General features: G+C 41.8%; 1 protein-coding gene across 1 annotated transcript in view; it reads left to right on the top strand.

Moving 5' to 3' along the window:
• The window catches only part of smg6 (SMG6 nonsense mediated mRNA decay factor), a 488459-nt gene that overhangs the window by 8796 nt on the left and 452682 nt on the right, over nt 1-26981 (top strand). Inside the window, exons 5-7 of the mRNA XM_087977135.1 lie at nt 3968-4046; nt 14793-14903; nt 23925-24146. Coding sequence (XP_087833261.1) covers nt 3968-4046; nt 14793-14903; nt 23925-24146 — 412 coding nt within the window. The remainder of the gene's footprint in view (nt 1-3967; nt 4047-14792; nt 14904-23924; nt 24147-26981) is intronic.

Here is a 26981-nt window from a genome sequence, read left to right as displayed (position 1 = left end):
AATGGCAGGCAATGACCAGTACCACAGGGATCAGTGCTGGGACCGCAGCTTTTTACAATATATATTAATGCCACTTTGGTGGCAAGAACAGGAAGGCAGATTACTACCTAAATGGAGTCAAGTTAGGTAAAGGGGCAGTACAAAGAGATCTGGGTGTTCTGTACACCAGTCAGTGAAGGCAAGCATGCAGGTACAGCAGGTAGTGAAGAAGGCTAATAGCATGCTGGCCTTCATAACAAGAGGGATAGAGTATAGAAGCAAAGAGGTTCTTCTGCAGCTGTACAGGACCCTGGTGAGACCACACCTGGAGTATTGTGTGCAGTTCTGGTCTCCAAATTTGAGGAAAGACATTCTGGCAATTGAGGGAGTGCAGCGTAGGTTCACGAGGTCAATTCCTGGAATGGCGGGACTATCTTATGTTGAAAGATTGGAACGACTGGGCTTGTATACCCTTGCGTTTAGAAGACTAAGAGGGGATCTGATTGAGACATATAAGATTATAAAAGGATTGGACACTCTGGAAGCAGGAAACATGTTTCCGCTGATGGGTGAGTCCCGAACCAGAGGACACAGCTTAAAAATATGGGGTAGACCATTTAGGACAGAGATGAGGAGAAACCTCTTCACCCAGAGAGTGGTGGCTGTGTGGAATGCTCTGCCCCAGAGGGCAGTGGAGGCCCAGTCTCTGGATTTGTTTAAGACAGAGTTGGATAGAGCTCTCAAGGATAGTGGGATCAAGGGTTATGGAGATAAGGCAGGAACAGGATACTGATTGAGGATGATCAGCAATGATCATAATGAATGGTGGTGCAGGCTCGAAGGGCAGAATGGCCTACTCCTGCATCTATTGTCTATTTCCTGTCCTTATAAACCACTTTATGTTGTCCTGTGAATGGACTCAAGGATGGAAACTGTGTGCAACCGAGCCTGTTTGTATTTACAAACCTGTCTTTCAGATCACCTTTGTTGATTTAATTTTTCTAGTCTGTAAGAAGATTCAAATCTCTACAATTATTACAGTACACTTGTTACAAACTTCACTAACTTTTTGTATAATGTTTTGTCGAACAGTATAACTACTGTGTGTGTTGCTGGGGGAGATGGAGGTGCTGTATAATACTCCCCATTAGTATTTTTAGACCCTTGCTTTTCCTAATCTCCATGTGTTGCTTCCAAACAGAGGTCCTTTCTTATCATGTCCTTACATTATCTTTTATTCCCAGGGCTGAATCTCTTTTCCATTCTGACGGTCTTTCAAAATGCAGTGTACTCTGGAAAAATTACTTCTCGGCCCTTGTCACCTTGCATTCATGTCACTAATGGTGATTGGATTTATACGAAATATCTCCATTTATGACACTATTTCATCAGTTTAATAGAGGATGTTACACAGTTTCAGATAAAGTGACTTCAATTGGATATTTTTACAACTGATCTCTGCATGGTCTTAGCCTCTGATGCAATGCTCTTTCTATTAAGCTATCTAACTCTTCCCGTCTCACTCACCTTGTCTTCAGCCACATTGACGCAGTTTTCCATTGCCATAACTTTTATCTTTGGGTGTCTAAATTTCTGTTAACCCAATCCCCCACTCCTGTTCTGTTCATTTGAAGCTACTGCTCCCTTCTGTGACCATGATTGTGGGTGCACTCTTATGTTCGTGCTCTTGGTTCCTCACGTCACACTTTGGTTGCCAATACTCACATTACACTGTTTCCTTGTCCCTCCTCTTCAACTTTCCTAAGCTCCCTTCATGTGAACCCTTCCCATCTACATGCAGCCACTACCACCTCTGCCTCATAAAGATTTAGACTAAAGCCTGAACTGCAACCCCATTTAAACAACTTGAACACTTGTGTAATTGCAGCTCATCTCAGACCTAACTGTCATATGGACAGTTGGACAATAGGAGGTGGAGGGCTTGAGGGTCACAGTGAAAAGTTGGTGCTAGTTATCAACTGTGTATGTATGCAATATGATCTTGTAGTGTCAATGATACCATCAAACAGGTAATGTTAATAAATGGAGAAGGCCAGTGACAGTGACCCAGAACACTCTTAAGCAGAAAGAAAGCAAGATCTTTGAGTTTTAACCAAAGGGTAGGCAGAGGTCTCAGGTAATGATCAGTTTCTAGAAACCTCTGCACTACTGTTATTTGAATTAATGATATGACTCTAAGCATGTTGCTGTCATGAGTACCAGAAAGAGGAGCTAAATTGGTAGCTAGTGTTGGACACCTGATCTGTTAGGAGTGGCAAAGCCAGCTGCAAATGTTTGCACACAGGGAAAGATGGCTGGTGGGAGGTCAGGCTGGCATGTACAAAACTCCTGAGATCATCACTACTCAGCTCTTAGTGGCTGATTGACATCAACACAAACCAACCATCCAAGACTGTGAATCTGAGTGGTGACTGGCCATTCACGGTCATGAATACATACAGCAGACGACCCAGTGAGACAGTCCAGTCAGCAGGGAGGGGATTGGATGAATTGTGGCAAAGCAAAGTGGGTGGGAAGAGAACAAAGGAATAAGAGTGGACCATGCAGACCACTGAGCCTGGTCCACCATTCACTTAGATCAGAGCTTATCAACAACCACAACATGCTTTCCCACACTTTCTCCAGACCCATTGATGCCATAGTCTCCAGAAACCTGTCAGTTTCCTTTTTAATGGCCATGCTTTTCATTATTGGTCTTCTGCAACCCTCTAGTAGAAAATTCCAAAGATTTTGTTGCCCTCTGAGTAAAGAAGTTCCTCCTTATTTCAGTCTGAAATGGCTGACCTTATATTCTGAAATGATATCCCTCACTTCTAGGTTTTCCAACCAGTGGAAACATTCCAATGACCTTGGCTCTCATCCTATGCATATTTTGTTCATCTAAACTCGAGAATACAAACCCATTATACTTCATCTCTAGTAAAACAATCCCATCATCCCACATTTCAATCTGGTAACCTTCATTGCACTCCCTCTTTGGTGAGCTCATAGAATCTCTACAATGTTGCAACAGGCCATTCAGCCCATTGAGTCCACACTGACACTGTCCTAGTCCTGTAACCCTGCATTTTCCCAGGGCTAATCCACCTAGCCTGCATATCCCTGGGCACTATGGGCAATTTAGTGTAGCCAATCTACTTACTTTGCCCATTTTTGGACTGTGGGAGGAAACCGGAGCACCAGGAGGAAACCCACGCAGACACAGGGAGAACATGCAACCTCCTGACAGGCAATCATCCCAAGGTGGAATTGAACCTGGAATCCTGGTGCTGTGAGGCAGCAGTGCTAACCACTGTGCCACTCCTCACCAAGACTCTGTACAATTGCAGCAAGGCAGCTTTCCTTCTGTATTCCAATCCCTTGTGATAAAGCCCTTCTTCCCTTTTTGATTGTTACACCTGCAGGCTAGCGTTTAGTGACTCATGGACTCATGCACTTCTCAACCTCTCACCAATAAAGGAATAGTCTGCCTTTCTGTATTTTTGTTGAATAATTTCCCATTATGTTCTGCCATGATCTACTCCATCCATTTTGTGTGCTCATTTCCTCTTGAAGCCTCCTTGCCATCTTACTCATAATTAATGTTACTTCCCAGTTTGGTGTCTTCAGCAAATTGAGAAATATTACATTCGGACTTTACATCCAAATTATTTGCATAGTTTATGAACAGTCGTGGTTTAAGCATTGACAGTAGCTGTACCCCACTGGTTACAGCCTGCCATCCTGAGAATCAGTCATTTATTCCTTCTCTTTGCTTTCTATCTGCTATTAATTCAGCCAAGACTGACAAGATTAAATGCAATGGCCTTTTGTGGTGAGGGAGAATACTTTCATTCCTTTACAGCTGTGGGAAAACTTTTCAAATCTACATATTTGAAGTGGCAAAAGCTATCTGATCAGTATGTGTGGAGTAGAGGGGGTTGTTTGCTGTGCTCTTTATCTGACATGTTCTCTCTCCCCTCCACAGTTGGTACTTGAAAGCACAGCAGATTGCACCCAAAAATGGACGGCCTTACAACCAGCTTGCTATTCTAGCCATCTACACGGTGAGCTCCTTCGTTTGTACTTCAACACTCGCTAGAATTGAAACTTTTTTCAGCAGCCCAGTTTGCACACTTTGTGACTTGAGTTGTTCATCCATTTATTAAATCATATCCCCTAATTCTTGTGTCTCTAGTTTTTCAGGGTGCCTCATATACACTGAAACAGAGAATGCTGTTAAGTAGGAAATGCAATGATTGCTCTGATCAATAATCATTTAATTGGATTTTGATGGAGAGGTAAATGCACCAGCGCAACTGCCTTGCCTTCAGATGGTGCTATTGGATCTTCATCATACATTCAAACAGCCATTTGCTCCTTGGTGTGATGTCTCATCACTCAGGGAGTGCAGCACCATTGGATGAGGGGTTTTCTGGATCAGAATTAAGCCAAGCCCCCATCTGCTTTTCTGGGGGGTATATTTTGTTTTGAAGAAGAGCAGGTGAACTATTCCTCAATCAACATCAGAAATAAATTATCTGATCTGTTTCACATTCCTGTGTCTGGGAGCTTGCTGTGCATAAGTGTGATTTGTACATTACAATAGTGATTACACTTCATATGACTACAAAGTACTTTGAAATTTCTGATGGTCACGTAAGGTGTTATTGAAGTATACTTTTTTTTATATAGATAGATTCTTGATAAGTAGGGGAATTGAGTTATGGGAAAAGGCACAGGAAAATGGAATGAGGAATGTCGGATGAACAGTGATCCTATTGAATAGTGTAGTAGGCTTGAGGGGCTGAGTGGCCTAATTCTGTTTCTATTCCTTATGGTCTTATGAATAGAATGCAGCAGTCCAGTGTAGCACTCAAACTTCAGTTTAGATTTAGTGACTACCTATTTGAATGAGATTTGAGCTTGGAACTTTCTGCATAGTGGTCTTTGCTGTCAACTCTGTATCTTACAATATTTTTCACAATTTGTAGACAGTATCTGTCCTGCCCTTTGGCTTCACTGTTGTGGAGTAACTACTGTACCCTGTATGTAGCTCTGCTGACATGGTGCTTGTACAGCAGTGATCAGGAGGGGGCGGTGTGGTTCCTTTGCTGTGTCTGATTGACCAATTCTATTGAAAGCTGTTCTTCCAGATTTGAATGGCAGCTGTTTTGAAAATGTTATTTTGAGTTTGCTGTTAGTGACTTATGATGGAGAAATGTTTGAATCTCCTATAAAAGGAATTTTCTGTGCAATTGCTCCCTTCCTGTCCCGAAGTTGATGACTGAGTGTTGGCTGCATTCTGGTGAGCAGACAGTGGTTCGTTAAGATGCTGCTTGACCACAGCTTTCACAGCTGAGCAAATGTAGTCACTATTGTAAATGTCCCAGTCGGATTTGAACTGAGGAGACTGACTTAGGCAACTTTTAAGAGTTGGGCCGTAGATATTTTTAAGATGTTGAAAGATGTTATGACACACCTCTGGAGCAAGTGAGACTGGAACATGGGCATTTTGGCTTGGGGATATGACCACTATTGCAAGAGCCCTCAAACATTGGTCTGTGTAATCCTCAGGCAAATATTAAACATCAGACAGCTGGACAGCAACTATCTGAATGAATTCTCTAGCTTACTCCAACGCTGCTGGTTAACAGCTTTGTGGCAGGATCAGCTGTGAAAATGGTAGCTGCTTTGACTAATGGATAGTTTCTTTTATCTGCATTTCTGCGTGTTGTATCCAGAAATACTGGAGAGGTATAAAGCACGTTTCCTGTTGCCTTTAACTTGCTATCAATAATTAGTGTTATACACAGCTCTCTCTCAAAGTTAGGGTTTGTGGGGCCAGAGGATTTGAGTTATAACTCAGAGACTGGATAGCCTGGGACTTCTTTCTCTGGAGCATAGGAAGTTGAGGGGTGACCTTTTTGACAGTTATAAAATCATGAGGGGCATAAATACAGTGAAATGCGAGTGTCTTTAGATTCCCTACAGTGTGGAAACAGGTCCTTCAGCCCAACCAGTCCAGACCGACCCTCCGAAGAGTAACCCAACCAGACCCATTTCCCTCTGACTAATGCACCTAACACTATGGGCAATTTAGCATGGCCAATTCACCTGACCTGCACATCTTTGGACTGTGGGAGGAAACCGGAGCACCCGGAGGAAACCCACGCAGACACGGGGAGAATGTGCAAACTCCACACAGACAGTAGCCCGTGGCTGAAATCGAACCTGGGACCCTGGTGCTGTGAGGCAGCAGTGCTAACCACTGAGCCACCGTGCTGCCCATTTTCACCTAAGGTGGGAAATTTCAAGGTGAGGGGGCATTTTTTGAGGTGAGAGGAGAAAAACTTTAAAAAAATATAAGGGCAACTTTTTTACACTGAGAATAGTTTGTGTGTGGAATAAACTTCCAGAGGACTTGGTGAATGTGGGTATAGTTATACCATGTAAAAGACATTTGGATATGTTCGTGAATAAGAAATGTTTGGAAGGATGTGGACTAAATACAGGCAAGTGGGACTAGTTTCGGGATTGTGGTCAGTATGGACTGTTTGGACTGAAGGGTCTGTTTCTGTGCTGTATGTCCGTATGGATAACAGCCCCCAGAGCACAGTACTTGCCAATTTAAATGCATTGTAAAATGTAAAAGAACAAATTAATAAATAACCTGGGCTAATATACTCTTAAAACTTCCTCATGAGTGCCAGCTCTCGAGATAGAGGTCTGCATTTGGTACTGTACCTGTGCACCATCAGGTCCCAAGCCTCTTTGTTTTTTCATAACTCCTACTTCCTCAGTATTCATCTGATTCATCTTTACCTGATTGAAAATGGATGGCCTTCCACTTTGCCATGTTGAATTCCATCTTTGATAGTTTTCCCACAACCTTTCACTGTCTCTGTGTAGCCTCTTCCTCCTATCTGCATTACGAGCAGTACTTCCCAACATGGTGCTGTCGGCAACTTTGGTTGTATGACTCTTTCATCAAAGTCATTGATAAATATGGTTCACAGTTAAGATCCCAGTGCAAATCCTTATTGAGATTGGGCAAATCTGAGAAGAAAGCCACGTTCCCTCTGCTTCCCAAAACGTTACCATGCCACAAGATCACCTCCAAATACATCCACGTCCATTTCATTTAAGGGACTCTTGTATGGAACGTTACCAAATGTAGGATCCATAACATTTCTTACCAGAATGGGCCAGCAAACTTGTTATGTGTTTTGCCATACCCACTGATCGTCACCTACACTTTCTATTAGGAAACCCAACTCTTGGGGATGATCAATAAAAACTATGCTGGAGTAGACATTGAAAGTTGGGAGTCTCCCATGGAAAGGGAGTCTATACTGGAGTAATCTGTAATGCTGAAGAATTTCATTGAACAAAAGTGAAGTTTAGAATTGAAGGAAGAGGGAGATCCAGCAGAAATGCTCACTTTCGTATTTAAAAATCTCATGTCTGCTATGTGGGATTAATGTACTTCATCCACTGGGTAATGTAATAAGTGTTGGGGTTTGTGCATGCATTGCAGAAATGTGACTGACCCATGGGCACTAGAAATTCCCAGCGCTCATCAGTATTTGGAGGGTTAATGATCCAGAGTATCTGAAGTGCACCCAGGAGAGTGGGTTGGTATGCAGCCATCTCATTGTTACCAAGTGTTGTCATCTGTGCAACCACCGTGGGAGAGTTTAAACCAGCAAGATTCATGCTGTGAAGCTGCAGTTATGGGCCAGAGTTTACATTTTTTCATATAGGCACATTTACAGTGACTTTTGCCATTTCTTGGCTGAGTGGTGAAACAGGGCACTTGACAGCAGTGAGATTGCTTTTCCATCTCTTCTTTCTGTTGAGCTCATACCCCTGGGGATATTGTGCATGCTTTTTGTCAAATGAGTATGGAAGGGTTTTAGTGCTGATGTGTGGAGGAATTTGTTATTTTTTTGCTGGCAGGTCCCTCTCAGCGGATGGAGGCAGAATGGAGAGCGTGGCTACTTGAAGGGAGGGGAAGATGTTATTGCCTGATTGCTGATTCAGGTGTCCTCTGTTTTGCTGCTTAATACAAGCTCTGTGTGGTTAACCCTAGATTGCTTGTTAGGAAAGAGGGTGCCAGTTTCTGCGAAGTATTGTATGGAGCAGGGTATCAACAGTCCAGTCCCTATTTTGAGGTGCGAATCCAGTTATCCCTGTACCAGGACTTGGTTTGAACCCATGGTCCAAGTACAAGGATGCTATCCCCATGTTCCAGAATTGCTATTTGGGGCAACAGTCTGTCAGAGCTCTTCAGAATGCTGGTTCCTCTCCAGGCGTGCAGCTGGTTTTGTTCCCTCTCCCTTCTCCACTACACCAAGGACTGATGGACTCTGATCATCTTGGTCCTGTGAGCTGAATCCTGCAGGGTTGTTTAGCACCTGGCTTGGTGCATTTGCCCTGACAGCTGCTCTTGCAGAGAGAATCCCCTCCAACATGGGAAGGAATTGTCAGAGTGGAATGTAAGCAGCAGCGGTATCTGACAATCCTGACACTACCTCAGTCTGTATTGCTAGTTAGTTATTGATATGGTCATTTCTCTCAGTGCTCCAGATAGCTAACAGTGTTAACTATCATTTAGGCTGTTCAATTCTTCTCTCTTTGTCTGAAAGTGTGTCTGTTGGGGTCTAATGTATTTTTCTGCTCTCCTTGTCTTCCTTTGTTCATACTCCTGCTGTGACTCCACCCCGAATGTGATCGCACTGGCCTGCTATCCATTTTGCTCAGAGTGGAGGAAAAGCCAATTGCCTGGACCTTTCTCGGATCAGTGGGCATCTTTAGACTTTAATTGATAAGTGACTTGCTGATCAGTACGGTGTGCAGGGCGTGTTTGCAGGGAAGAGCTGCTTTAATGTGGGTGCAGTTTTAAATGTGTAATTGAGACACTGAGGTTCCTGATGTAGGTACATTGGCTTCTCTTATCCCAGTGGCAGAATATATCCACATTAAAATCTAGGATTTGAAAGTCTGTGCATGAATAAGTTTCCAGTGCTGATGGTCTTCTAGTCACAAAAATTGTGTTGATGTGGAACTCCCCTTGTGTTTCTCCAGTGATTTGCCCAAAACTGTAACAGAATACTGCTCCCCATGGTACTAAAGTGACAGATTTTCTCTTTCCCATGTGGCCATTGTCTGAGGGAGGTTGGCAGGTTCAGGTTCTCAATGGTGTTGACACTTGCCCACTGGGAGCTGGGTGGAAACTGCTCTGTGCTCACTTCCTTCACATTCTGACTTTATGTGTGTGTCACCTGGTCCCTGCAGACTCATTTTCAGCCTTGGAGAATTCTGAATTGCACCCATTTCTGTATATTGTTTAAGTACTAAATAATCACCATAACATGGGAAGTGAGAGAGATGCACTGTTGTACCCAACAGTCTGAGGCAGTATACAGACATACAACTTGGAGAAGTAGGCCATTCAGCTCCTCATACCTGTTCTACCATTCATTAAGGAAATGGCTGATCTGTTTGTTTTGAATTTCACGTTCCCATCTACCCGCAATGACCTGAGCTTCTTGTTGAGCAGGGAATCAATCCACCTGTACCTTAAAAATGATCAATGACCCTGCCTCCACTGCCTGTATTCATGGTTTTTGAAGTCTCTTGATCTCGGTCTAAAATGGACGATCTCTAATTTTAAGGCGGTGCCCTTTTGTTCTGAACTAACCCACAAAAGGAAGTACCTTTTCCACATCCACCTTGTCAAGAGCATTGAGGATCTTCTACACTTCATTCAAGTCAGCTCTCACTTTTCTAAACTCTAGTGGAAACAAAGCCCAGATATCCAACCTTACCTCATAAAATAATCCACTTATTCCAAGTATCATCTGGTAAACCACCTCTGAACTGTCGCCAATGCATTTATATCTTTCCTTAAATAAGGAGACCAAAACTGTACATAGTACTTTGGATATGGTCTCATTGATGCTCTGTACAACTGAATTATATCAGCATTACATTTATGTTCAATTTCCCTGATAACGAAGTATGCATTCCATTAGCCTCCTTAATTACAGTACTTGCATACTAATGTTTAGCGACTCATGCACTAGAACACTGCACCTTGGAATTGTGTAGTTGATCTCCATTATAGTAATACTTTTTAAAATTCTTCCTGCCTAAATGAACAACTTCACATTTTTCCACATTGTACTCCCATCTTCCATACTTTTGCCCACTCACCGAACTTATGTATATCCACCTGCAAACTTGTGTCTTCACAACATAGCTTACTACCTTTCCTGGTGTTTTCTGTGAATTTAGCTAACATACCTTTACTCCCCTCATCTAAGCCATTGATATAAATTGCAAAAAGTTGAGGTCTAGCACAGATCACTGTGGAACACTCTCAAGGTAAATTTGCAGGTTGAGTCAGTAGTTAGGAAGGCAAATGCAATGATGGCATTTATTTTGAGAGGATTTAAATATAAAGGCAGGGATGTATTTCTGAGGCTCTATAAAGCTCTGGTCAGACCACATTTAGTGCATTATACGCAGTTTTGGGCCCCATATCTCAGGGAGATATTGGCCCTGGAGCAGGTTCCGAGGAGGTTTATGAGAATGGTCCCTCGAATGCAAAGCTTAACATATGAGAATGTTTGAGGACTCTGAGACTATACTCGATGGAGCTTAGGATGGGGGATCTAATTGAAGCTTATAGAATACTGAATGGCCTGGACAGAGTGGATGTTGGGAAGGTGTTTCCATTGGAAGGAGAGACTAGAACCCGAGGGCACAGCCTTAGATTGAAGGGCAGACCTTTTAGGACAGAGATAAGGAGAAACGTCTTCAGTCAGAGAGTGATGAACCTATGGTGTGAAGGTCAGGTCATTGAGTATGTTTAAGACTGCGATAGGTTCTTGAATATCAAGGGTTATGGGGAGAAAGCAAGAGAATGGGGTTGAAGAAGTTATCAGCCATGACTGAATGGCAGAGCAGATTCGATGGGCTGAATGGCCTGATTTCTGCTTCTGTGTCTTGTCGACTCAGACTCACATCCTGCCAATGAGACACAGACTCAATTATACGTACTCTGCTTTCTGCCTGCCAGCCAGTCTTCTATCAATGCTGATGTTTTACTTAGTACATCATCAGTTTCTACTTTGTCCACAAACTTTTGTGGTACCTTGTCAAGTCCATTCTGGAAAGCCAATGCAGTACACCCACAGGCTCCCTTTTATCCTTCAAAGAACTCCAGTTAACATTTGGTTAGTCATGAGTTCCCTTTGTCAAGACCATGCTGACTGGCTGTAAAAAGGTTGGAGGAGTTGCATAACTGGTTAAGGAGAATGTCACAACTGTACTAAGAGCGGATACCTTGGAGGCCTCATCCAGTGACTCTATGGGTAGAACTTAGGAATACGAAAGATGGAATCACTAAGGTGGTGGGCCTCCCAGTAGCTAGTAGAACATAGAGGAACAGGTATGTAAGCAGATCATGGATGATGTAAGGTTGTTGTAGTGGGTGAGTTTAACTTCCTCAATATTAACTGAGACTCCCTTAACGTAAGGGGTTTAGATGGGACAGAATTTGTTAGGTACTTGCAGGAGGGTTTCTTGAAATCATGTGAAGATAGTCCAGCTGGGGAAAGGGCTGTACTAGATGTTGTATTGGGGAACGGGCCTGGCCAGAGGTTCAAGGTTTTGGTCGGGGAGCATTTTGAGAACAGTGATCATAATTCTGTAAATGTTAAGGTTGTTATGGATAAGAATAAGACTGGTTTTCTGAAAGTGCTACACTGGGGGAAAGACTAATTACAACAACATTGTAATTGAACTGCTGAAATTAGATTGGGTGCCTGTTTGAGCATACCTCCACATGTGGCAGTCTTTCAAATTTGATCAGAGTTCAGGACCAGTATGTTCCTCTGAGGATGAAGACAAGAATGGCAAGATTTGGGAACTTTGGATGCTGAGATATTGAAAGATTAGTCAAAAAAAAAGGAAGTGCATGTAGCTTTCTGGAATTGAAATCAAACAAAGGCCATGAAATATACTTGGCAAGTAGGATTAAGGAGAATCCCTAGGTACTTTATACATATATAAAGAGCAAAGAATGTATCTAGGGAAACCGTACTCAAGGATAAAGGAGGGGATTTATACATGGAACCAGAGAAAGTGGGTGAGGTCCTTAATGAGCACTTAGCATCAGTATTCATTAAAGAGAAGGACTTTGATATGCTAAGATTAGGGAGAGATGTGTTGATATTCTGGGGCATGTCAGTATTAAAGAGGAGAAGGTGCTGGGTGTCTTGAGAATTGTTATGATGGATAGGTGATGAAATCTATCTCAGGATCCTGGAGGAGGCATGGAGGAGATTGCTCGGACTTGAACAGAGATCTTTGTATCCTCTTTAGTCACATGTGAGGTCCCAGAAGAATGGAGAATAACCAGTGTCCTTTTCTTGTTTATGAAGGGAAACAGGAATAACTCAGAAAATAATGCATCATTGCTGGGGAAATTCGGGACAAAAAGCATTGGATGCTGAGGGGCGAGCTGATAGAAGTGTACTAAATTATGAGAGGCATGGAGAGTCAGAGTCTTTTTCCCATTACGGTCATTTCAAATACAAGGGCGCATAGGTTTAAGGTGAGAGGAGAAAAGTTTACAAGAGATGTGTGAGGCAAGTTTTTTTTACATAGAATGTGATAGGTGCCAGAAATGTGCTGCCAGGGGAGGTGGAAGAAGCAAAGATGATTGCAATCTTTAGGAGGCACTTAGACAGACACATGAAAGGCAGGGAATAGAGAGAGATACAGCTTAGTTTAGAATGGCATCATTTCAGCTCAGACATGGTGGACCAAGTGCCTGTTCCTGTGTTGTACTGGTCTATGTTCTTTATGATTATCTTGAATTTTTCTGTGTGTCTATCTATAACCTCCTTGATGATTAATTCTAAAATCTCTCCCGTGATAGACATCAAGCTAACTGGCTAACTGCTTCTCTCCCTTCTTGATCGGAGGGGATATGTTTGCTGCTACTTAATCTGATGGATCTTTTCCAGAATCTAACAGATACTACCTCCACCACCTCATTAGCCACATTTTCTTTGTAAAGACAGAAGCAAAATATTTGTTCGTTGACCATTTCCTTATTATCTACTACAAACTCTACAGTTTCACTCTCTAGAGGTCTAATGCTCACATCACTCACTCCTTCCTGTTAAAATAACTGCAGAAACATTTGCTATCCCTGTTTTTGCATTTCTAGCTAGCTTCCTGTCATGTTCTAATTCATTTCTGCTGATTAATCTTTTAGTCATTGATTTGAATGATTAAGAGCAGAATTACTATCCTTCTGATTAATTCCAGGTTGATGACCTTGCATTTGATGAGAATCTAGCAGTCTCCCATACCAGCTCCAGTGACTAAGTGAGATCTGTCCTGATCTAGAATCACAGAATGCTAATAAATTACTTGTTTTGGCAAAAACTTGTGTTTGCTCTTGTGAAAAGAGCAGTGAGTTTTCCTGGTGTCCTGGCAAACATTCCATTCTAAACTGACATTTCCCTAAACCATTAATTGGCCTTTCTACCACTCCCATTTGTTCAATCATGCTGTATAAAATGGCAGTGATGCATCCTTTGGGTAGAGCTTCAGAATAAAGGGGAATCAATTTAAAACTGGGATGAGGAGGAATTTCTTCTCTCAGTGGGTTGTCAGTCTTTGAAACTCTTTGCCACAGAGAGTTGTGGATGCTGAGTCCTTGTGTATATTTAACGCTGAGATAGTGATTCTTGATCACTCAGGAAATAAGGGTTACGGGGAAAGAGCAGGAAAATGGATGTGAGGAATTTTGGATCAGCCGTGATCCATTGAATGGCAGAGTAGGCTTGAGGGGCTGAATGGACTACTCCTGTTCCTGTTTCTTAGATGAGTCACTGCATCTCTTTGGATATGAAGTGCTCTAATGATATTATTAAGGGATATATGAAGTCTGTAACAAGAGCTTCAAATTAATCAGAACCCAAACTGTTGCTTTTGAGATTTGGTCTTTAGCATAATGCCTCAAAATAAACTATCAAAGTTTGGAATGTGCTAATTCTTTGTGCCACTAGATGTCAGTGGTTCATGAGATATGTAATGCAGGATGTTTTTGAAGCGTTGATGAAAATTTATTGAACCCACTAGTTTATTAGATTTCACATTTAAAATAGGGTAAGGAATTTGATCTCCTGACATTAAAAATCATAAGCGTGTGGTTGATGTTGAGTTAATGCCATGATCTTGCTTGAAATCTAAAAGGTTTTTTGTGCATTTGTGAGAATAATGAAGTCTTTGGTGTTGAGGCTCAATGTTTTCACCTTACATGAGGCGTATGAAGTTCTATGGAGTGGATGTTTTAAGGGTGATGTGTACTGTTGCTGTGATCCATGGCATGTCAAGTCTTAGCTTGGTTTTTGTACTTGTAGCTAGCCAATAGCTGTTGTCAGGATTGTTTTCCATACTTGCGATGCTGATCAGTGCTTTCTACAGCTGAACATTTAAATACACCTCACAAAATAGCTAGGGGCCATTTTGGGGAGGTGAGGTGTCAGGAGGGCTGCTTTATTGTATTTGTGTTGGGTCTGATAACTCTGAGCTTTAGTTCTCAGGAGTAAGCCAGCCAGGGGTAAAATGTCCAGTGGTTTTTATGAACTTGGATAATTTATGACTAATAGATTTCAGTGAAAATAAAGCAATTGTGGGAATGCTCAGTAATTGGGTTCAGCTGAGCTGTGTCTATGTTTTAAACTGGTTTCATCTTTGCTCCTTTTTTGATTTTTTTTAAACAGAGGCGGAAGCTGGATGCTGTCTACTATTACATGCGGAGTCTTGCTGCCAGCAATCCAATTCTTACAGCTCGGGAGAGTCTGATGAGCCTCTTCGAAGAAACCAAGAGGAAGGTCAGTCTGTTACTCAGTGCAGGGAGCAAGCTGGCAGTATTTTTTTTATTATATGCTGCGTGGGAGGGAGGAGGGAAAGAGCAAGTGGATGAGCTTGGCTTTCGCTAATGTTTACTTAGTCATAAACAGACCTTGGTGGCAGGACTGGAAAGCTCTGTGAGATCTCTGTGACTTGTCGAGATCAGAAAAACAAGTCGGATGGGCCGTGTGAAAATGACCATTCATGCCTTCTGCACGACTGTGATGGCAAGTTTGGCAAATGAACAAACTGGGATCAAAGCCTCACTCCTCTCTCAGAAAATAAACAGAATAAACTGTTCTCAAATGCATTGGAGAGGTTTAAAAGGCAGCACTCACTGCAGGTCACATTTTAGGATTACACAGGGATATGGTGCATATTTGTAAGAAATGTAGTTTCATGAAAACTTTTTAAATTTAATCATATCAAAAGGATAAAATGCAGAGCCCTGCTGAATACACAGCTGAATATTCAATCCCTGCTGGGATCATTTGCACTTTCATAGTTACTTCAAGGGGTCTGCGAAGAGTCTCATGTCTAACACAAACACTAGTGGGCTGAATGGCCTGTATAATTCAGTGTTGATCATCCTTTGCAGCTATCACACTGTATACATGAGTTCCTTATATGCTGCAATATTTGCAGAATTTAATTATATAAACAATGAATGAGAATATTTTATGGAATGGAAAAATAAATCACAGACCTTTCCAATAAAGTCATACCCACCAACCAACTTCCATCAAACACTCCCAGGACATGTACGGCACTGTTAGAGACAGTAAAGCGCCCTCTACACTGTCCCCATCGAATACTCTCAGGACAGGGACATCATGTGGTTAGACACAAGCTACAGCTCCCTCTAAACTGTCCCCATCAAATTCCTAACAATATCATAGCAATAAGACTAAAGAACTATGTTCCAGAACTAACCCTAGGCAAACTGATCCAGTATAGCTACAACACTGGTATCGACCCGACAATGTGGAAAATTGCTCAGGTATATGCTGTACACAAAGAAGCAGGACTGTACTAACCTGGCCAATGACAATGTAGCAGTCTATTCTCCATCAGCCAAGATGGAGTTGTTGACAGTGCTGTCAAGTGACTCTTGCAAAGGAATAACCTGCTAAATGAGGATCAGTTTGGGTTCTGCCAAAGCCACTGAGCTCCTAACTTCATTACAGCCATTATTCAAACATGAACAGCAGAATTGAATTGCACAGCTGGGGTGAAAGTGACTCCCCAAGGCTCCATTTAATAGAGTGTGGCATCAATGGGTAATAGCAGAACTGGAGTCATTGTGAATCAGGAAAACATTGCTGGGTTGGAGACATATCTGGCACAAAGGTGGTTGTGTTCGTAAGAGGTAAATCATTTCAACTCCAGGGCATCTCTACAGCAGTTCCTCAAGGTGGTGTCCTAGGCCCATCATCTTCAGTTGATTCATCAATGAGTTTCCTTCCTCCATGAGGTCAGATTTGGGAATATTTCCTGCTGATCATGCAATGTTTTCAGCACCATTCACGATTCTTCAGATATTGAAGCAATCCATGTTCAAACACAGCAAGACCAGACAGTCTCCAGGTTTGAGCTGATGAGAGGAAAGTAACATTCACATTTCACAAATGCCAGGCAATGACAATCTTCAACAACAAAATATCCACCCATCACTCCAAATACTATGGCTACAAGAACAGATCAGAGGCTGGGAATCCTGAAATGAATAACTCGCCACCTTACACCTCAAAGCCTGTCTAGCATCTACAAGACACAAGTCAGGAATGTGCTGGAATTCTCCACACATTCCTGGGTGAATGCATGTCCGACAACATCCAGAACAAATGTACTTTAGCAACCATTCACTATCTTAACCATAACTCTATTCACCACTGATGCATAATGGTAGTGGAGTGTACCATCTACAGACCACATTACAATAACTCACCAAGGCACCTTTGACAGCACCTTCCAAATCCACAGTCTCTACCACCTAGAAGGGCAAGGATAGCAGATACATAGAAAGATCACAAAGCCACTCACCATCCTGAGTTGGATATATAATACTTTCTTCATTGTTGCTGGTCCAAAGTCCTGGAGCAGCCTCTCTGCAAGACATCCTGAGGACTGCAGTGGATCAAGAAGGCAGCTAGATGCTGTAGATAGCATAAATGCATATATATAAAGAGATAGATATAGGGTGAAGCTCCCTTTGCACTGTCCCATCAGACACTCCTGGGACACGTACAGGTTAGATACAGATTAAAGTGTCCTCCACACCTTCCCAATCAAATACTTTCAGGGGACACAGAGCACAGATTAGATGCAAGAGAATCAATGTGTCTGTCGGAGTTAAAACAGCATTTTTTTTTTTGCCAATCAGTCATGAGAGTTTTTTTAACTGAACGGAGATTGCCTTGAGATTCATAGAGTTTTCAGACTGTAGCTTTATCCTATCAATTTAAGCCCACTTCCAGTTGTGAAAATTCTATGTTAAACCTTCACAGCACTGAATCTATCATAATGTTACTAGATTCCAGATGTTACATTAAGAAGAGACATTGCATAAATCTAAGCTTGTATTTTCTGGGATGGAGAAGGATAAAGAGTGATTTGCTTCATGTTTTAAGGCTTTCGAAAGTCACTGATAGGATAGAGAGAAACCTCAGCTTGTAGTGGAGTCTGTGAAAAGGGGGGGGGAGAAGTTTAAATTTTGCCAGGTTGTCCAAGAAAAAAAGTTAGAAAACTCTCTACATTTAGAGGGTGGTCCAAATGGGGATCTATCTCCCAGCCAAAGATGTGGATGTTGGCCTACTTTAGAATTTGAAATGAAGATTGACAGACTTCTTCTAGGCAAGGTGATAAAGGAGAGAATGCAGGTGGATTGATGAAAATGGGTCAGCTACAGTCTGATTTGATGTAAGGTCTGAATAACTTGTTGTCCTTGCTGGTCTGCAAGAAATGTTTCTCTAATTTGGTGTTGGAATCGCCCTTTACCATTTTTTTTCCGTGAGTGAAGTTGGGAAATCTGTCTTCTGCTATTGTGACTTCACAGATCGGATTTGTGTCCTTTCTTCCTGGCAATTAAAACATTAATATCAACACTGTTACTTTATCTCTGACTGTATGGTTATTTGATCATAATTCTAGTTTTACACACAGCCTCTAGATCATGGAAACGTTTAGCTAAGTACAGTTCTAAGTGTCTGTCACCCAGTAACTTCCTCCGCTTTCTCTTTATTAAGAATGTCTGACTGAGGGTATGAGAATATGGTATTCGGAAAATTTGAGGTTTTCAAGCGGACTGATTTTGAAAATGTGTGAAGCTGCATTATGTTTATTGAAGAAGATTGTCTCCCACTTTGGGCCTTAACCACAGAACAGTCAGGAACCAGAGCTTGGCTCACTGACCACCTAAATTCACTGATAACTGTTCTTTGACATGCAACGTGTTAGTGTTTTATAGTGCAGTATGCACTAAAGATCTTCAAATAGCCACTTCAGCAAAAAAAAATCTGCAGTTAATTCCAAAAGGCCCAGGGCCGTCTGACATCCACTTCTTGAGATTGACTTTATCCTTTTGAAGATTTCCTTGGTGCATCGGAGTGCCATAAACACTCGTTTGTGTGTGTGTGTGTATAAATGCTCACTGCAGAAAATAGCAATCTAACCACCAGTTTAACTTGATATAGCAGTCTTTTTGTGGACATGTTCTTATACAGCAGCCTTTGCTTCTCATTTAATGGAAGTTGATTCTATTTGTTTTTGAAGTTTGCACTTGTTTAGTCGTCAGAAGGAGTTAATTGAGCTCAGTAGGATCTGTGTTGGATGTCTTTAATCTGCTTTCCCCCTCCATCCCAAACTAAATGGTGATATGTGACTCACTGTGAGATCGAGCTCTTGCTTCTTACTGGCACTCCTGTCTTTCCTTTTCTCCCAGCACAGTCCAAATGTCTGAGAGATTCCCTCTGAGGGAGCTGTTGTGTCTCACTCTATGTTAATGATCTATTCTTCTGTTCTGAGCACTACTGGCAGTGTGGCTGGGAACAAAATTATTGCTTTTGGTCCAGGATATTTTTCTTTACCTTAGACAAACAGAATCCAGAGCCAACATTGTAGTTAGCCATCTTGTCTGTCTAGTCCCTCTCCCTTACTCCAGAACATGTCTGGGATCACATGCTGAGAACATATTCTCCTCGTTACCATCATAGCTAAAATCTAAAATTTATTTTATTCATCATTTATCAAACTTCATTGCTACAGATATGTTAAAAGATTCAGTGAATTCCACTTCCTGATTAATTTCCTGTCTCGATCAGTTTCCAAGGTGGTACAGTCTCTTTGGTGTAGAAACAGGATTAGCTATTTCAGCTGCTAATGAGAAGTTTCTCTTTGTCCTGTCATCTTCTTAGCTGCTGTCCCTCAATCCGCATGTCTGCTGTGTTTACCCATTGATCATGGGCTTTGTCTTTATGGTTAGAGTATGTTATCTTGGTACTGTACATTGTGTTTAAGTAGGTGGAGCACACTATGCTCCTGTTAGCTGTACACTTCCAGATTCAAAGAGTAGGTTCTTGCTGTTTGACCAAGGTTTCTCAGGTAGTATCTTCAACATACTTCCACTAGACTGCTTCATGGTTGATGGATAGGGAGCATTATCACTGACTAATGGACTATACCCATTATATGACTGTGGTAGAGGGGGAGGGGTGATAATTAAAAAATTTAAGAGACAGCTGAGGGAAAAAGAATTCTGAGGGTTGATAGTCTTTGGGATTCTCTTCCTCAAAAAGCAGTGACACAGAATGTTTAAGTATTTTTAAGACAGAATTAGATATTTTTTCATCCCCATGGCAATTGAGAAACTGTGGGGGAGTGTGCTGTTAGTTTTATGTTTCTATGATATTTCATAGCAGAGAGGTTGGCGTTTTCATTCTGAATTAATTTAAAGTTTTCTGTTGAGAAGGCTACTAAGCTGGCATCCAGAACACTGACACAAACTGTGAGCTTTAAGGAATCACAGCTTCAAAAGACACCATAATGTCAATGAGTAGGGGTCTGTTAGCTCAGTTGGCTGGATGGCTGATGATTGACAATGCAATAGTAACACTCACTACAGGTGGCTCTGGGATAATGCACGTTTTGGCAGTGTGACTTGGCTATAACGCCGCTAAAGAATTAGGGAATTGTATTTTGGAGAGTGCTGACCTCCGTTTGCAATAGCGCGATTCCAGCAGGGATCGCTTTGTGCGCTTCGTTCTGCACATGTGCTGGTGTCCGCACCATTCCGTGTATGCACAATATCAGTTGCAGTCTTCGTGCTGCTCTCTGCTGATGTCAGTGCCGAGCTGTGCATATGCCAGTGTCGGCTGCTGAACAGAGCAGCTTCTGTGAGAGGTACTGTACAGAGAGCAGCTTCCTTACATTTTTTTGAATGTACTGAGTTAAATTTGTTAATAAATATGATTTGAATCTTCATTCAGGCTGTGCTATACTTTGTGTTAGGCCTTTCGTGGTCTGCCCCAACCCCACTTTTCTCATAGGCCTCATTATTTCTAGTAAGTGAGGTTTTGCTGAACGCAACTATGGCATTTTGGGGAACTACCTGTACTTTCACTTAGACATTACAGAAATGCACCCCTTCGCACATAGAGAAATCTGGTTGAATTCTGGATATATCTTCCCGCCATCTCACACATGAACAAGGGTAGGCCATTCGGCCCTTCAAACCTGCTCCACTATTCAGTAATAATCCACTTTCTCAATGCCATATGCCTACTTTCTTCCCATACCCTTTGATGCCTTTAAAATCTAAAATTAGCTATCTCTTTCTTGAATATACACAATGACTTGGCCTCCACATCATTCTGTGGTAGTGAATTCCATAAGTTCACTACCTTTTGAGTGAAGAAATCTTCTTCCTCCTTTTAGTCCAACAGGGCCTAACCTGTATCCTAAGTCAGTGGCCCCTGCTTCTGGACTCCACGGTTTGGGGAAAACATTGTCCCTGCATTCAGAATTCTCTCTTTCTCAAAAAGCAGTGGGATCTGGATAGAGGACAGGGCTGTCCAGCCCTGTTAAAAATGTAATATTGCAATCGGATCCTCTATCATCCTTCTAAACTCTAGTGAATACAGGCCCAGTCAAACCAATCTCTCCTCATTGGCCAGTCCTGCCACCCCAGTGTCAGCCTATAGAACCTTTGCTGCACCCTCTGTAGGGGGCGTATATCCCCTTTTACGTAGAGACCAAAGCTGCGTGCACAACTCCACGTGTAGTCTCACCAAGGCTGTGTACAACTGCAGCAAGCCATCCCTAATTCTGAATTCAAAACATCTGTGGGATAAAGCAACACTCACTGTTTACAGGGAATATCCCATTTTGTTGATTATGATGTTGCTTGTCTATATAATGCCATTTTCAAGGGCATCCACCTCACTCCCTGTTAAGGATAATAAATGGGTCAAACCATCTCTTCAATTCTTCAAAATAGGGAGGACGAGCCTAGTTTTGTAATTGAAATTACTTCCCTTTCTTAGAATTGTAACAGTGCAGAGGGAGACCATTCTGTCCATCATGTCTGCCACTTGACTATTTAATTTCATGTCAGTATCCTTACTTTTCCCCTTGCACATCGTAGCTGTTTAAGTAATCAACCAATGCCCTCTTAAATGTCTCAATTGAACATCCCAGTAGGCAGTGCATGCCAGATCCAGACTATTCATTCATTGTATGAAAAAGCTCTCTTTCTGAATTCACATTTGCTTGTTGTAAAACACTCGTTCCTGATTGTTTTCTGAATGGGAACAGTTTTTCCCTCTGTACACTATCCAGATCCCACATGATTTTGAAAACTTCTATCCAGTTTCCTCTCAGCCTTATATCCAAGGGAAGAAAATCTCAACTTCTCCAATTCTCTGCTCGTACTTGAAGTGTCTCATTCCTGGAACCATTCTCATAAACCTCTTCTGCACTTTCTTCTTACAATGTGGCACCCGGAACTGCACACAACACCCCAGCTAAGCTTCAGCCTGCATAAACTTATCTTAATCTCTGTACTCTTGCACTCTGCTCCCCTATTTATGAAGCGTAAATTATTGTATGCTTAATTAATAGTTTTCTCTATCTCTCCCGCCACTTTTAATGATATATGCACATTGGCCTACCTTCACTTGTATACACTTTGGAAGAATATCTTTTATACTGTATCTCCATGTTCTTTGTACCTCCTATGTCTTAGCAATGGACTTCATTTGCTGTGTATCTGCCCATTCTAACAACTTGCTCATGTCCTTTTGAAGTTGTGCAGTCTTCTCACAATTTACAATTCTCCCAAGATCTGTCATCTGCAAATTTTGAAATTGTCCTCTGCACCAAGATCTGGATCATTTATGTATATCAGGAAAAGTGAAATCACTGACTCCTGTTAAACGCAACAAGCAATCTTCTTCCAACCTGAAAAAAATTAATTGATCATTACTCTGGGTTTCATATCATGCAGCCAATTTTTGTATTGACTTTGTTATTGTCCGTTTCATTGACCTGTAACTTTCCTCCTAAGTCTTGTTGTGCACTTTTTGGTAAGCCGTATACTCCATGGAAACAGCCTTCTCCTCATCATTCCTCTATTTTACAACTTTGAACATGCTCCAAAAAATCAGTCATGATTTTCCCCAGGTAAATCCATGCTGACTCTTCAGAATCAATCCAACTTGTTCTATTCGGAATGATTGTTGCAAAAAGTTTCCCCAAGTTAAACTCGTTGGTCTGTAATTGCTTGGTGGATTTTAATGCCTTTGTTGAAAAATGGGTTGTAATGTTTGTAATTTTGTAATCCTCCAAAACTACTGGTGAATCCAAGGAAGACCGAAAGATAACTGACAGTGATTCTGTGGTTTTCACGCTCTCAACCTGCAGTATCCTTGAACTTGGAGCTTTAATAATTTTAAGAATCAGCAACCTATGCACTACAACCACCTCATCAATTTTAAATAATTTTCCTCCCGTCACCAAAGCCCGAACAATATCTGCTGAATAGGTAAAGACAGATGCAAAATGTTCATGTAACTGATTGGTCATGCCTCTTGCCTCTAAATGTCAATCTCCATTTTGGTTCCTAATTGATCGTATTCCTCCTCTTACCACTGTTTTGCAGATGTTTTGCTGCAGAAGACTTTAGGATTTCCTTTTATAGTAGTTGCCAGTCTCTTTTCATAGTCTCTCTTTGTTTCTTGTTCGTGTTTTTTCACCACCTTTCTGAACTTTCTATATTCAGCTTGGTTCTCAATTACATTTATTATCCCGCATCTGTCATAAGCACACCTTTTCTTTAATTTAGTTTCTATCTCCTTAGTCATTCAGGAAGCTCTGAATTTGTTTGAACAAAGAACAGTACAGCACAGGAACAGGCCTGCCTTTCTCTTTTGAAGGAATATTCTTTCTCTATGCTGAAATCATCTCTTTGCAAGTAGCCCATTGTTAAACTACTGTTTTTCCCACCAGCCTTTGGTTCCAGTTTATTGAACCCAGCTCTGTTATTATCCCATTGAGGTCTATTCTCTGCCAGTTCCTTTTGTTCTTAGTCTGGATTGACTGATGTAATTTGCCACTGTCATTCTAAACCTTATGTTACAATGATCACTGTTCCCTAAATGTTTCCCGACTGTCAGTTGATTTACGTGGCCCATATCCCTCCCAACAACTAGCTCTAGGTATGTCTGCCCTCTTATTCAACTGGACAGAGTGTTGAAGGAAATTCTCCTGAGCACAATCTAGAACACTTGTATGTTACTGCCCTTTACAATGCCTGTATCTTTTGTTGCTCTTTATGTATAACTCACCAACCGTGCTTCAACTGAACTTCATTGTCTGTGAATTACTTTGGGGTGGCCAGAACTTGTGAAAGTTGCTCTAAAACTACATATTTTTCATGATTTCACCAATGTGTGTCATCCTATTGAGTACGCATGGAGCTTCAGGAGGTATTTGTTTTTCTATTCCAGGCTGAACAGGCTGAGTTAAAGAGACAGCAAGAATCTGAACTCAGCCCAGGCCTCCGAGGCAAAGGCAGGAAGCAGACATTCCGGCAGGTTGGAGAAGACACCAGCCGGGTGGAGGTTTGGATCCATGCCACTCACCCTCACTCCTCTCTGGGAACTGAATCGGGCAGAGAGGATGGAACATCAGAGCAGGATGAGGATCTTGGAAATCTCTCTCCCAGTGATGTAAGTACATTGATGTGGTCACCACTGAGCAATGGATATCGTTATGTACTTAACTAGAAACTAACCAGTGACTACCAAACCAAAGAGTGTGGTAGCTCAGGGAACTAAATGGATTTGGATAAGATACCATTTCATAATTATAATTTAGACTGAGATTGTTATTTGTCCTTTGGATTCCATGTTGAGTGTACTTTGGGTCTCTCACTATATGCTCCACTGTCAGAGAGGATCTTGAGCCCATTCTTTTTTGGATTTACTTTACTTCCCAATTTTACCTCCCTAGCTATAACAGGATCTTTTGAGGTCAAAGTGCTCCATTACTTCTTCTGACTGGCCTGTGTAGCAAATATCATAAGAAACATGAGCACAGGGAAACCTTGCAGCTTTTGAAATGAATGTATTTAAGGCTGAGCTGGTTAGATTATTTGCTGAAGGATGGTGTAGAGAGGCATCTTTCTCTGGGGCAGAGCATTCCCAAAGATTTGAAATGCTTTGATTTAAGAAATTCCTCCTCACATCTGACTTAAACGATCACCCTCTTATTATGCCCTTTGTGTAGATTCCCCAGACATGGGAGGCAACCTCTCCGTATCTATCCTGTCTATTCCCTTCACAGGCTTGGATGTTTTAATGAGATGACTTCTCATTCTTCTAAAAGTAAGAGAGTAAAAGCCCAATCTATTTATTTCTTTCTAGAAATCAGTACACAGTAAATCTTCCTTTTAGGAGTCTAGGACCCAAGGGCACAGCCTCAGAGTGAAGGACCCTTTAGAACGGAGATGAGGAGGAATTTCTTCTTCTCTGAGGGTGGCGAATCAGTGGGACTCATTGCTGCAGAGGGCTGTGGAGGCAAAGTCTTTTTAAGACAGGTTTTTTTAGTAAGGGAATCAAGGGGAGAAGGCAGGACAATGGGGTTGTGACAACTCAATCAACCAGGATTGAATGGTGGAGCAGACTTCTCGAGCCATAGTGACATATGGCACGGAAACAGACTTTATGCTCCAACTCGTCCATGCCGACCAGATATCCTAAATTAAACTAGTCCCATTTGCCAGCACTTGCCACATAACCCTCTAAACCTTTCCTATTCATATGCCCATCCAGATGCTTTTTAACTGTTGTAATTGTATCAGCCTTCACAACTTGCTCAGGAAGCGTAAAACTGTTGCCCCTTAGATTCCTTTTAAATCATTCCCCTCTCACTCTCAACCTATGCTCTCTAGATCTGGAATCCTGCAACCCAGGGAAAAGACCTGGTATATTTACCCTATCCATGCCCCTTAGGATTTTGTAAACCTCTATAAGGTCAACCCTCAGCCTCCGATCTCCAGGGAAAACAGCCTTAGCCTATTCAGCCTCTCCCGATAGCTCAAACCCTCCAACCCTGGCAAAATCCTTGTAAATCTTTTCTGAGCCCTTTCAAATTTCACAACGTCCTTTCGATAGGAAGCAGACCAGAATTCCACGCAATATTCCAACAGTGGCCTAACCAATGTCCTGTACAGCCACAACATGACCTCCCAACTCCTGTACTCAATACTCTGACCAATAAAGGCAAGCACACTGAATGCCACCTTCCCTATCTTATCTTTCTGCGACTCCACTTTCAAGGAACTATGAACCTGCACTCCAAGGTCTCTTTGTTCAGCAACACTCCTCAGGACCTTTCCATTCCTGCCCTGATTTGCCTTTCCAAAATGCAGCACCTCACATTTATTGAAATTAAACTCCATCTGCCACTCTTTGGCTCATTGGCCCATCTGATCCAGATCATTGATTGGCCAAATGACCTAATTGTGCTGCTATACTTTATGTTCTTATGATGTTATTTCCCACCATCTTGATAAGGTGTGCAACAGCTATAGCTGTAACCATGTACAAACTACATAATTGACTCTTGATTAAAAACAATTGTTCTGATTGCGTCATGCATGTAACAGCAGCCATTCAATACTGTTTGCTTCCCCTCTGCTGAAGAATTTCCACCTTTCCCACTGCTCTGACGAAAGAGCAGCAAACTTCAAATGAAGCTAAATATTAAAACCAAATCTTAATAAAAACAGAGTCCATGCCTGGCATGTAGGCTTGCTACATATTGAAACATTTTGTCCATGTAAATTTTTATTTTATTTCCTGCACTTCAGGCTGACGTACCTGCTTCTCACAATAAATCAAAAACATACGAAACATTTTGATTTCAAGCCTGATCAACAGAATGTTGTACTTTGCCTTCAGTTATTCAATTATCTATTTTAGTTAATAATATAAAAGGTTCAGTTCACACCAGTACCATTAGAAAATGTCATTTAAATGGTATATTCTGTTTAGTGTTACAAAATTGGAGCAACACAAATATCTCGCAGCCAGTGACAGTGAAGACAATATAGTTTCAAGTTGGCTGGGTTCACTTGGAGGCGAACACGGCGATAGTGGTGTCATGATATGTCATGAGAAGAGGTCATGGGTTTGGGAGTTGCTACTGAGTGAGGCTGGTGAGCTGTTGTGTTGTATCTTGTAGGTTTTACACAGCAAAATGTATTCTTACTGTGGAGAAAATGCTGCTGTCATGATAGTGATGCCCACTGTGGCTATGAATGTTTCGTGGTCACAGTGTTATCTGGTCTTGCAGTATATAGGCATGGACATACTTCAGTATGTGAGGAGTGGTGAATGATACTGATGTCACACCTCACTTGGGTAGTGTGTTCGAAATCAAACCGCACTATTCTTGGAGTTGTCACAGAGGTTAAGCAATTAATCAAAGTACGCTGTTTTATCTGTCAGACCCAAGCTAACAGAATATACTGACTAGGTTTCTGCCCTTGATAAGAACAA

Source organism: Chiloscyllium plagiosum, unplaced genomic scaffold (genome assembly GCF_037043375.1).
Source record: "Chiloscyllium plagiosum isolate Xiang-an unplaced genomic scaffold, Cpla_swu_hap1 HiC_scaffold_31, whole genome shotgun sequence".
Taxonomy (NCBI): Eukaryota; Metazoa; Chordata; class Chondrichthyes; order Orectolobiformes; family Hemiscylliidae; genus Chiloscyllium; species Chiloscyllium plagiosum.
This window is presented reverse-complemented; position numbering and strand designations above follow the sequence as displayed.